The sequence below is a fragment of the Stenella coeruleoalba genome (genome assembly GCF_951394435.1).
Source record: "Stenella coeruleoalba genome assembly, chromosome: 19".
Lineage (NCBI taxonomy): Eukaryota > Metazoa > Chordata > Mammalia > Artiodactyla > Delphinidae > Stenella > Stenella coeruleoalba.
In genome coordinates, this window is record NC_137165.1 from 41,191,567 (window position 1) to 41,204,755 (window position 13,189).

General features: G+C 48.4%; 1 protein-coding gene across 1 annotated transcript; it reads right to left on the bottom strand.

Annotated features, from left to right (window-relative positions):
• Positions 1 to 2,725: 2,725 nt before the first annotated feature.
• LOC307177792 (keratin, type I microfibrillar 48 kDa, component 8C-1-like) lies at positions 2,726 to 6,460 on the bottom strand (the record flags this gene model as incomplete). The annotated part of the gene is made up of 7 exons (XM_079905223.1): positions 2,726 to 2,879; positions 3,534 to 3,754; positions 3,926 to 4,051; positions 4,146 to 4,307; positions 5,339 to 5,495; positions 5,832 to 5,914; positions 6,119 to 6,460. The coding sequence occupies 7 exons, from the start codon at positions 6,458 to 6,460 to the stop codon at positions 2,726 to 2,728; spliced, it is 1,245 nt and encodes a 414-aa protein (XP_079761349.1).
• Positions 6,461 to 13,189: the final 6,729 nt, after the last annotated feature.

Genomic DNA, 13,189 nt, shown 5'->3' on the forward strand with positions numbered 1-13,189 from the left:
TTATGGTAACAATATTGCTCAAAGCAATCTACAGATTCAATGCAATCTCTATAAAAATCTCAGTGATGTTTTTCTGCAAAATGACTCATAGACCTAAACATCAGAGCTAAAATGATAAAACTCTCAGAAGAAAACATAGGAGAAAATCTTCGTGACATTGGATTTGGCACTGATTTCTTGGTGATGACACCAAAAGCACAGATAACAAAAGGAAAAGAGTGAAAAGGCAACCCACAGAATGGGAGAATATTGTCAAATCATATACCTAATAAGGGATTCATATCCAGAATTTATAAAGAACTCCTACAACTTAAAGAATAAAAACCAGAAAATGAGTATTGGGGAGAGATTGCAATCCTTGAACATTGCTTGTGGGAATGTTAAGTGGTTCAGCCACAGTGGAAAACAGTATGGAGGTTACTCAAAAAATTAAACATAGAATTACCATATGATTCAGTAACTCCACATCTAGGTACATAAACACACACGCACACACACAAATTGAAAGCAGGGATTTGAACAGAAGATGTATGTACACCCATGTTGATAGCAGCATGTCACAATAACCAAAAGGTGGAGACGCCCCGAAATACCCATCAATGATGAATGAACAAGCAAAATGCATTACATACATACAATGGAATATTATTAAATCTTTAAAAGAACTAAATTCTGATACATGCTCCAACATGGATGAACCTGGAAAACGTTATACAATGAAAAAAGCCAGACCCTAAAGGACAAATAATATACAATTCCATTTCTTTTTTTTTTTTTTTTTTTTTGGCTGGGTTGGGTCTTTGTTGCTGCACACAGACTTTCTCTAGTTGCGGCGAGCGTGGGCTACTCTTCGTTGTGGAGCGTGGGCTTCTCGTTGCGGTGGCTTCTCTTGTTGTGGAGCACGGGCTCTAGGCGCACGGGCTGCAGTAGTTGTGACTCGTGGGCTTAGTTGCTCCACGGCATGTGGGATCTTCCCGGACCAGGGCTTGAACCCGTGTCCCCTGCATTGGCAGGCGGATTCTTAACCACTGTGCCACCAGGGAAGTCCTACATTTCTTTATAGACAGAAAATAGACAGAAAATAGAATAGAGGTCATATAGACAGAAAATAGAATAGAGGTCACCAGGGGCTCAGGGCAGCGGGGGTTGGGGAGTTATTGTTTAATGAGTCCAGAGTTTCCGTTTGAGATGATGAAAAAGTTCTAGAGATGGGTAGAGGCGATAGTTGCACCACAATATGAATATACTTCATGCTACTGAATTGTACACTAAAAATGGATAAAATGGTCAATTTATGTTATATATATTTTACTCAAATTTTTAAAAATCAGGGTGTTGGCAAGACTGTGCTCCTTTCTGGAAACTCTTCATTAGAGTTAAAGAAAGATACCCATTCTTTTTTTTTTTTTTTTTTTTTTTTTGCGGTACGCGGGCCTCTCACTGCTGCGGCCTCTCCCGCCACAGAGCACAGGCTCTGGATGCCCAGGCCCAGCGGCCATGGCTCACAGGCCCAGCCGCTCCGCGGCATGTGGGATCTTCCCGGACCGGGGCACGAACTCGCGTCCCCTGCGTCGGCAGGCGGACTCCCAACCACTGCGCCACCAGGGAAGCCCAAGAGCCCCATTCTTGATGAACACTGATATCACTTTCAGCGCTCTGAGATTTCCTGCAGCACCAGCCTGAGTGTTCACAGTGCCAGGGACTAGGCTTATAATAGCCCTGCTTGGGGACTAGTTTCATCCCTTTTAAGAAATTATAAATAACTTGCAGCCAGGACCGTGTCTTTCATTATGTGCCTCTCCCCTCCCCACCATCCAGGGTCTGCACAGAGCAGGTAGCCAACAGACACTGGTTGGATTGAATAGAGGAAGGCGGAAGTATCAAAGGAAAAGTTGGTGGGTTCTCTGAGCCCCAGATGCGGGGAGGGGAAGTGAGCAGCTGTAGCCCAGGCTGCTAACGATCCCCAGGAAGGATATCAGAAGGAAGGAGGAAGTCCTGGACACAGTACGCAAGCCAGATGGGCCCTTTGCTGCACGGTCCTGAGGCTGCCTGAACGAGCAGTAACCCAGATAATACAGTGCTGGACCTAAAACTTCCTGCTGGGAAAAGATGAGCTTTCCAGAGCCTCTTTCCAGCCCCCAGCTCATGCCTCCTCACTTTAGATTTGGATAAAATCAGCTCTAGGAGATGTCCTGGTCAAGAGGGGTGAGGAAGAAGATCCAGGAATGGCCAAAGGGAGATGGAGCAACCCAGCAGCTGCCCTACCCTCTCTCCTACCTCCCTGCCTCACCTGTGGGGTCAGGATGCCAGGCCAGCCATCTGCCTGCCAGGCTCTCATATCCAAGAGTGAGGCTGTTATAGGGCTCTGCTTTCAAGTGGCCCTTTCATAAAGTGCTCAAGTGATGGTCATGGTGAGACAGATGAATACCAGTGAGAAAGGCATCTGCTTTGCCAAGGAAATCAAGTTTATTAGGAGGTTACAAGGGAAGACTGCTGGCACGTGGGAGGGTTCTCTGGGCTAGCTAAGAAGAAACGGTCTCCAACGAAGGAAAGGGTAGGCAGGGAATTATCTGGGTGAGTTGGGTGAGTTTCTTGACCACCTCCCTGGGGCAGCTCCAGCCATGCAATTGTGTTTTCTGGCCCATTTGGTGGAATGGACCAGGGCCAGGTCAAAGCTCTGGAACACTGGGCCCTGCCTCCTTGCTCCTCCGGCAACCACTGGACTCTAGCACGTGTAGGAGTTGCAGGGCCCACAGTGGGGGCGGGGGACACAGGGCGAGAAGCGGGCAGTAGGAGCACACGGGGTGCAGGCACTGGAGTCGCAGGGCATGATGGTCTTACCACATGCATTGGTCGTGGCGCAGGGGTTGCAGGGCAGCCTGGAGAAAAAGAATGATATGGAAAGCGAATTGAGGGCGGCTTGTAATATACACCAGAGAGACCCCAAGTGTGGACTGCTCTCTGGGACTTGGCCTGACCTGTAACAGAGAAGGTCACAGGCTCACGTGCTGCAAAGTTCACTCTCAATGCTAACGGTCTCCCTGTCATATCATGTCCGAAGTGCTGGACAGAGGCTCAGAAACTCCAGTCTCAGCTCCCAGCAACGTCCATTCCTAGCTGGTGACCTTAGATAAGTCACTTACCTTCTCCAGGCCCCAGTCCCTTCACCTATAGAATGAGGAGAATACTGATCCTGCCTGCCTGATGGTAACAGGGCAGATAAGGTAGCATGTGGAAATGTAACTTCTACACATTACGGTATTGTTAAGATGTAAGAAATATCACTGATCACATATCAGTATCATCAGAGTAGAATGCAAAGAGTTGACTGTGCCATTTCAGTTTGTACATCACACAGTTCCTGCCACTTTATGTTTTAATGATAGCCACATTGTTTTCTGAGTTCCGTTTGAGCATGTCTGGTGTGAAGGCAGAATTTCCTCTCCAGGGTATGCAATCTTTGCCTGGAGTCCAACTGAGAAGTACGCCTATATGTGCATAGCTTCGCCAAACACCAGCAGCTGAGTACTCACTTGCAGTCCTCGCTCTCCAGCAGCCCCCGGTACGTGTTGATCTCACACTCCAGCCGGGCCCGGACATCCAGCAGCACCCGGTACTCCTGGTTCTGCCGCTCCAGGTCCCTCCTGATCTCCGCCAGCTGGGACTCCACGTTGCTGATCAGGCACTGCACCTGGGCCAGCTGGGCGCTGTAGCGGGCCTCCATCTCCGTCAGGGTGTTCTCCAGAGAGTCTCTCTGTCGTGCGGAAGGTAAGGAAGGTCACAGAGCTGCTCCTGAAAGGGCTTCTCCACAGGATGCAAAGAAGTCACAAGCTCCAAGAGTTAAGGAGAGGACGGCCCAAAGGCCAGCCTGGTGCCTCTGACTCCCCGACCTCCCCTTCTCACCAGGAGTCTGAACGATACCCACCAGGTTGTGCTGGGTCTGCAACTCCACCTCCAGGGCATGGACCGTGCGTCTCTGCTCAGTGATCTCCGCCTGGTAGGACTGCAGCTGCTCCAAGCTGGACACCACCTGCCCGTTCAGCTCCTCGGTCTGAAACACCAAAGGGGAGAAGGCAGGATCAGACCCTGTCTGAAGGGCCCTGAGGGGCCGAGGGGCCTGAGAGGCCACGTGCTGAGAGGCCCACCTGCCTGGTGAACCATTCCTGCACGTCCCTGTGGTTGCTCTCCACCAGGGCCTCGTAGTGAGACCTGGTCTCGTTGAGCACATTGTTCAGGTCCACGGTGGGGACGGCGTCCACCTCCACATTAAGGCGGTCTCCAAGCTGTCTCCGCAGGGAGTTGGCTTCCTGTGGATGTAGAAAATGCAAGAGTGACTATCCTCAATAAAAAGTGGACCCAAAGGAATGGCACTGCTTGTCAAAGTCCTGTTTGTCTATTTCCTCGGAAGAGCCTTTTAGTGGAGCGGCTATGACAACAGAAGGCAAAGTGGTCTGCGTTCCATGTGTTCAGCTCCTTCCCACCATGACTGTGTCATGGCACTTGGATTCAAAAAAAATTCCCGGGCTTCCCTGGTGGCGCAGTGGTTGAGAGTCCGCCTGCCGATGCAGGGGACGCGGGTTCGTGCCCCGGTCCGGGAAGATCCCACATGCCGCGGAGCGGCTGCGCCCGTGAGCCATGGCCGCTGAGCCTGCGCGTCCGGAGCCTGTGCTCTGCAACCGGAGAGGCCACAACAGTGAGAGGCCCGCGTACCGCAAAAAAAAAAAAAATTCTCAAGGATTTGCTTGGGGGCCACTCAAGGATGGATGAATGCCCAACTTTCCCAGTTTGCAGACTGTCTGCAGATGACCTCATAAGAAAAAGAATTGGCTGTATAATTTCAGATTGTATGTCACAGCATTTTTGCCATCAAGTAAGATCTTGGCATGGCCCCTCCCAGGAGAGAGAAGGAACCCCAGATCATTCGTCATCAAGACTTTGAAAAAGTGGAGACTCCAGTTCACCAGGATTGATATTTTGGCTTTGAGGGGAAAGAGAAATGGCTTTGCATGGCATGATCAGAGCAATGCTGGGACTCCTCCCACAACTCAGTAACCAATCACAAGCAATGCTGGGACTCCTCCCACAACTCAGTAACCAATCACAAGCCCATGGAGGTGCCCTAGGAAACTCAAGCAAGGTACCAGTTCTGAGTGAAAGACAGCTTATCTGGGAACATGGATAGGTTTCATCTCTCAATGTTTTCCTTTATCCTGAAGTTTTGGTGTTTTTGAAGGAAATTTAAAAGAGTCTTATTCCTGATTCTGCCACCCCAAATCACTAAAGCCACCCTCAGCCTGAAGCTGAGTCAGGTTTCTTCATTTCTCATTTCTGGTCTCACCTCCTCGTGGTTGCTCTTGAGGCAGAGCAGCTCCTCCTTCAAGGACTCCACCTGGACCTCCAGGTCGGACTTGCACAGGGTCAGCTCATCCAGGATCCTACGCAGGTCATTTATGTCCGACTCCACCAGCTGCCGCAAGCCCAGCTCCATCTCATACCTGCACAAGGACAGGGTCAGAGCAGTACCTGGTAGACCTTGAAGACTGACAAGAATGATCTTGGATAAACCCATTCACCTCTTCTTCCCTCTTTCGGCAATGAGTGACCCAAGAGGCAGAGGGTTCTTGAGGTTCAGTCAAGACCCAATATTGATTCAAAAATTGATTTGAGTCCTCATCCACTTTTGTGGCTTCTTTCTTGGTTCCCCCCAATCCTCTGCAGAATCCTTCGCAACTGATGGATTGAACTGCTGTTCGGTAAGCTATGGAAACCCCTTTTCTTTCACTACAGATTGAACAAAAGAAGTGGACCCGTGTAAATTCTGAACAACTCACTTGGTCCTGAAGCCATCTGCGGCCAGCTTGGCATTGTCAATCTGCACTACCAGCCTAGTGTTCTCTGCCTTGGTGCAAAGGATCTGGGGAATGAGAGGTTGCTAAGTGAGGATTGAAAATAAATATGAAACCATCGACTTCTTTAAAAATGCTTAAAAAGCCCTTTTGAAGATAAAAGGAGGAAGAAAGAATCACGATGGCATAGATGCAAGAAACACAGTTCTCTCCCACAGATTGAGAATACTAGCAAACTTGCCCTGCTTAGAGATGACAACAAGGCCCCTCACCTTCTGCTGGAGCTCCTCGATGGTCCTTAAGTGGGACTGGTAGTCGGGGCACACAAGGGGATCTTGTTGCTGGCTCCGCTCCCGGATGCGGCTCTCCAGCTCTGCGTTGTCCCGCTCCAGCTGGCGCACCTTCTCCAGGTAGCTGGCCAGCCGGCTGTTCAGGAACTGCATGGTCTCCTTCTCGTTGCCGTTGAAGGAGCCCTCACAGAGGCAGCCGCTGTTGCCCACGTTGACGGGGATGTTGCAGGACCAGGGCAGGGTGGAGCCGTGGCAGCTGCGGGGCACACAGGGCCAGGAGAAGCAGCTGCAGCTCAGGCTGGGCAGGGAGCAGCTGTAAGGCATGGTGATGGAGGGAGTGAGGTGACCGGCGGAAGACAGAGTCCAAGTTCTCCAAGGAGCTTTGGAGTTTCCTGCGTCTGTGGAGCATTTATACCCCATCCCCAGAGGGTGTGGACACAGTATGTAATGTCTTTTTTCTTTTTACTTCTTCACTGCTTTTCAAATGGGCTTCCCTTCAATCTGTTATTGGTCTTCCTCAGAAGAGTCCCTTGTCCCATAAATGTTTTTACTTGGCTTCTTGTTAAGTCAGGACTCCTCTTCAGGCTAGGCACCCCTGAAATCAGAGTCCTGCGGTAGACCTTCAAAGAGACCACACGGTCTAGCCCAAGTATCTGCCCTTGTTAATTGGGAGTTAGTCCATCTAATGACATTCTTTTGTGTCACGTGATCTGGTAAAACCATAATCAGACTCATCTCCTGACACACGTGGCATTTCCAGGGAGGGACCAAGATTGAATCAAGGAACAAGTTGCATTAAGGGGCAGCAGTAGACTCCCTTTCCGTCCCCTTTGAGAGAAGAATCCTTCAATGATTTAGCACCCCAAGCCTTGAAGACTTGAGCTGGATAAGGATTGACTTGGGCCATGGCCAAGAAGGATGGACAGCTGTTTGTATAATGTTACCTGCCTATCACTTAAAAGGACTGTAATGGGAAAAGAATGTAGAAAAAGAGTGGATATATGTGTACGTATAACATACATGTGTATGTAGGCGTGTGAGAGTCACTTTGCTGTAGAGCAGAAACTAACACAACACTGTACATCAACTATACTCCAATAAAAACTAATTTTTTTAATAAATAAAAAGTTTTTAAAAGGACTGGAGAGGAATTTTAAAGATAGAGGCTTTGATAATTAGTTTGAGAACAAGGAAGATTCTGAAAGAAGAGATCATTTAGAAAGAAGGCTGAAAAAAATGCAGGCTGAGAGATCCGGACAAATGCATTGAAACTATCTAAGGAAAGTATCAGGAGGCAGGTGTGAGAAAGGAACAAGGCCGTGCTTGCCAAGCTTTTCCAATGAGGTAGCCATAGCATTAGAACAAAGTGAGCGGTAACTGGAAAAGTCAGGAGATAGCCCAAAGGAGCCTCCTCGAGCATGAAAACATCGTGTTGGCTTTAACATAAAATGTTTTAAAATTCCCGGTTAGACTTGCTAACGTTTTGCCCAATCCTCCAAGTATAATCGACACACCAGGAAGATGCCCCGTATCCTCTCCTAGGCTCCCACCATCAGCCTTGCTGTGTTACATGCAATCTGGTTTAAGAACCAAAGGTTGAAAAATACCAAGGGGTGGGGCGGGGTGGTGGTCATATCATTGAATCCAAGGACCTGGGCGCCCTGGAGAGAAAATGAGGAGACACAGCTTAGGCAGGGGATTTTGCAAGGCAAGCTTGGAGTCGTTTAGGGTTGATTTGGGAGGTGAAGGAAGGCACCAGAAGGTCTGAGGAAGGGGTGACCAAAGTTCTGAACATACAGAAGTTGCATAATTATAGGCACCACCAGGTACCACCTGCACCCTGGGGAGCCGCACCCCAAACGCCACTGCGGCTTTGGCTGCCTGCCATAGACAGTTTTATTGACAACTTATTGGAGTCCTTCTCCCCATTAAGCTTTCATGATAGTATTCACGTGGTGCTCTGTTTAAGTCTTCGATGAAAGGTCCTTCATCCACCCTCTCCAACACCATTATCGCTGCTTATTATAACGCCATTCAGACCAAAAGCTCCAGGCTTAAAATAAAATCAAAGTCTCTTTGTTTTCCTCCAAGGCAGTTAAAGGGGGAGAAATAGGTGGGCAGGCATCACTGAGACGTCCCGGAGAAAGGACGCGAGGCTAGGAGCTCCTGTCTCACTCATCCGGGCTTGGGACAAATGGAAAAGACCCTGGGAATCAGACTGATGGGCATTCGCTCCTAGGGAACAGCACAGGCCTCCTGCTTCCCAGCTCTTGTCGGCCTGCTCCAAAGCACTGGCTTTCCAGCAAGTCGCGGTTTCCGCAGTCCTTCCTCCCTGCCCAGGGAGCACAGACTAAATACCAGCAGCGTCCTCCAAGCTCTTCGGTCTTATCTACTGATTGGCCAGTGTAGCAACATGGAGACTTTAAGCAAAGGAGAATGTTTAGGTTCTAAGTATGAGAAGATTCAAGGATTGGGTCGACAAAAAAGCAAAAAGAGACTTTGCGTACAATGCAGAGAGAGCAGAGAAATGGGGAGAGATGGAAACAGGGAGAGGTGTGTTTAATAAGAGAGATAATACGAAGAAGAGGCAAGGAAGAAGCCTGGACGGGATCCTCAGGAGCTCGCTAGGCCGTGCTGATCAGACGAAGCTAGCCCACCTTCAAGTGAGGGAAGCTACAGGTGGAAAGCTGAGACGTAGCCAGGACACCCTGAATAGATGCACAGAAGAGCGGTTCCCCCTGCGGAGTGTTCTGCAGGATGCAAATGAAGACTCAGAAAAGATCTACAGACGTGGGACCACAGCTTCTGAGGCCTCAGACAGAAATGGCATTGTTCCAAGATGTCCAGACCAGAGCATTACCTCCACAATCCAGTCTGAGATTTGTTCGTGGCTGAGAAATGCACTGCTGTCTACACCCAGGATGCAAAACGTTACAAAGAGGCACTGCTACCTGTTCCTGAATGATAAGAGTGTGGGGAGGAGAGAGGAAGAAAGGAACAGGGGTAGTCTGGCCAGCACGGCTTCAGGTCACGGCCAATCGGCAACCACACAGAAGACGCAGCAAAGAACAGGTTACACTTGTCACCTGCCGGCTTCTCTGGAGATGCCTTTTTTCCCTGCAGAAGGTGAATGGCCCAAGAATTCAGGGGCAAGACAGCAGATGAAATGGCTTGTAAGTAAACATAATGCTACCATCCCTTGTAAATCTAGCTGCTTTCTTGCAATGTTTTCAGACGATCAATAGGCTTGAGTCAATTTGCTTCTTGAATTAGTGGGGAAGATGGGGACCATGGGGTTATAAGGTCTCCATGTCCCCGCACATATTAGGAGTAGACTTCATGCACTCTCTTATTTCTTAATTGAAATACTTGCAAATTTGATTCATTCAGAGAGAAACTGAGCAAACAAGGGACTATCAAATCCACTTTTTTATTTAGTTCAGTTTTTTCAGAATACATCTAATGGGCAACTTCTCCATGCTGGGCATGGGACAAAATTGAAACAGAAGAATCACAGTTCCCTTAGTAGATTATATGTTTATGAATAACTCAGGCTAAAATGGGTCTCCAAAATATATGAGAAATAACAAGAAGATAAGGAAGTGAGATATTTAAAAGGTGTGAGATGGTTGTTTGGAAATATGTTTGTATTTAATGTAATTAGAAAACTGTATATATGACATTAAGGACAGCAATCATTTGTTGAATTTCTACCAAGCGCCTGGCATAGTTCCAGGACAGCAGGACGGGGCAGGGGGGGGGGGATGGGGGCGGGGGGGGATGCTGGTGGGGGAGAGGAAGATGACATGCTCTCAGTCTTGCTGAGCAGACAGCCTTGTGGACCAACTCTAACGCAAAGTAATATAATTGAGCCCTTCACCTCCCCTCTGAAGAAAAATAATTCCTTCCTTCCCCCCCTCCCATTTTTCCCACACCCATCCCTGCCGCAAACTCCAGTCAGGCCATTTCAACCCAGTTCATGATTCTCAGCCAGGAGGTGAGGGATGAGGCCATTTCAGATTATCTCCCTGTCCCCCAAAGGAGATTTATTCGTGATTCCACTCTCTAGGTGACTCAGAGGTAGGATTCAAACAACTGATCTCATTAGAGTCCTAATCCCTCTAAGAATCTTTTCTTCAACCAAACCTGGTAATGAGCTACTTTGATACTGGTTCTTGCTGCTTTGGAGTCCACAGGGTGGTGGCCCTGCAGGATCCCCGTAGGATCTGTGGTCGTTAAGGTGAGTTTCAAAGCAGGTGAAAGAGGCTTCCAGGGTTGGGGTGTGGGGCGGCAGAAAGAAAAGAGGCAATGCTAAGTCAAGCAAGTGAAAGAGTTTCCTCTTTCTAGAAAAGGGAATGAGACTAGTGGAGAGAAACGGAGGTGACATGTGACCCTGCTGGTGAGTAGACACAGTCCTCCACCCTCAGGATCAGAGAGAGCTAATGGGGGTAGAGGGATCTTGGTGGAGGGCCTTGGAGCCAATGTGAATGACCAAGACACATGTTTAGGATGTCCGAAAACCAGGGGTGGGAGAAGGGGTCAGGGAGATAAGGGAGATTTGGGTACAAAAACTAGGCTAAAGGGGGTGCCTCTGCTGAGGAAGGCCAGGAGATAACCAAAGGCCAGAAGCTCAGCCTGCTATGTGGTTGGGTGGGGAGGACATTGCAGGGTGGGAGGAAACACCAGAAAGATTATCCTCGAGGAGATTCCTGGGCCCTGCAAAATCCGTCTCAATTACCTCACGCCAGCCTTGGAGAGCGGGTCTGAACAGGAAGTTTTATCCAGCAAAGTCCTTAGCAATTTGGTGCAGGTAAAGGGCAACGGGCCGGGAATGAGAAGACTTGGGCTTGAGTGAGACCAGCTGTAAGACTGGGGGGGCGGAGTTCATTTCACCTCCCTAACCTTGAACTTTTTCCGCTGCAAAATGGGGATTGTGAAGTCTGTTCTGTCTCTCTCAGGGTTTGGGGGTGAGGGGCTCAAATTGGATAACACATATGAAAGGGCTTTGTAAATGGTGAAATGATGAACACACATAAGGGGTTCTGACTGTTTCTCTTCTTCTCTTCCTCAATGGACAAAGTGGTCATAGTAATGACAGAGGGTGGACTGGCCTTCTTTGATGATTCCCCACCATTAAAATTGCCAGGGTCCATTGACATATATACATTACCAAACGTAAAATAGCTAGCTAGTGGGAAGCAGCCGCATAGCACAGGAAGATCAGCTCGGTGCTCTGTGACCACCTAGAGGGGTGGGATAGGGAGGGTGGGAGGGAGGCTTAAGAGGGAGGGGATATGGGGATATACGTGCGCATATAGCTGATTCACTTTGTTATACAGCAGAAACTAAGACAACATTGTAAAGCAATTATACTCCAATAAAGATGTTAAAAAAAATAAATAAAATATAATATTATTGAGATTTTTTTTTTTAATTGCCAGGGTCCTCATGCTATTTTCAGATACCATAGAACGTTCATTCTTTGCACCAGCCTTCATGGCATCAATTCTCAGACATGAAAGAATTCTCTGGCATAAACACTCTCTTATTTCATGCAAGGAAAAAGAATCAAAACGTTGGGGTGATGATGGTTCTGTCATCCTACTGACACAGTCTGAGACTTGGCCTCTGTAAAGCACAGTGGTTGAAAGAACAGCTGCTAGAGGCAGACTACCTGGATCTGAACCCTGGCTTCCCCATCTAGTAGCTGTGTGAACTGGGCACGTTGCTTAACTTTTCTGAGCCTTGATTCCTCATCTGCAAAATGGAGATAACAATAACCTTGGCTTCATCAGATTGCTGTAAAGGTGAAATGAGTATATGTATATAAACTTATCCCTAACTTAGATCAGCGCCTGGCTCATAGTAAGAGCCCGGTGAATGGGAGCGTCCATGGCAATGATGATGAAGCTGTGTGGTGCTGATGGTGGTGATGATGACGATGATGGTGATGGTGATGATGATGAACAGGATAGTTGTGGTGGCGGTGACGGTAGTGATGATGGTCATGATGGTACCTCCCCAAGCATAATCATCCCCTTTACTCAGCATTTCTTCCCAGGAACCCAAACCACTTCACACATACACGCACACACACGCAAGCAATGTCTCATCAAAGCTAATGTTTTAATTATAGATGACGGTCAGGGCATTGGCTATGAACTTAAGAAGCATCGTCTTGGGGCCCCACTGACTCATTTCATGTCACGAGAAGAATCCCTGCATCACCGAATGACTCACCTTCTCTCCCTCTCCTTACATGGGAAGAACATGGTGGTGCAAGAATAAATGGCTTTATTTTGTTAGACAGCTTTGAACTTGTTGGATGAAAGGAGCTGTTTAAGTACAAAGGAAGAGGTGACGGTGTTTGGGCCAGGTGCTAAATTAGGACTGATCAAGATTGCTCTTTCTTATTGGGACCTACTCTTGGGTAGGTACCTTAGGGATGCATCACCTGTACCCAGACACCTTTACGCTTGGGAAAAAGAGCAGAGGCACAGTGGAAGGGAAGGGAGGAAAGGGTAGACAGCCTCTGACCTTCCAGAGCTTCCTATGATGGAAGAGCTTCCTCTTAAGCAAATCAGTCCTGTCTACACAGACGGTGGCCAACAGGTAGGATTCTGGGCTTGAGAGCAGCTGAAGGTACAGCAACCGAGGCCTGGCTTAAGCTCTCTCCACCCCTGGGACTTGGGACTGTTGTCACTCCCGCATCAGGACGGGCTGGACTCAACAACCATCAGCTGGACTTTGTAAATTTCTCAGCAAGCTACTCTGATTCAGAGAGTTCACGGAGTAGAGAAGGAAGACAAGAACGAGCTGCTGGAGTCAGTGTGTTAGCTCCACTTATAGTTTCACTGATTAATAAGACCTAGAAAGAAGGGAGTCATCGAATTTGGAGGCTAGAAGACCCCTACAACCATCTTATCCAGCTCCATCAGCTGCCTGAGCGACCTTCTCAACGTCCCCACCAGGTGGTTATAAAGGCCCTCCTTGAATGCCTCCAGTGATGGGGAACTCACTGCTTGGTCAGCTCTAATGCTGGGTTCTGAAGAC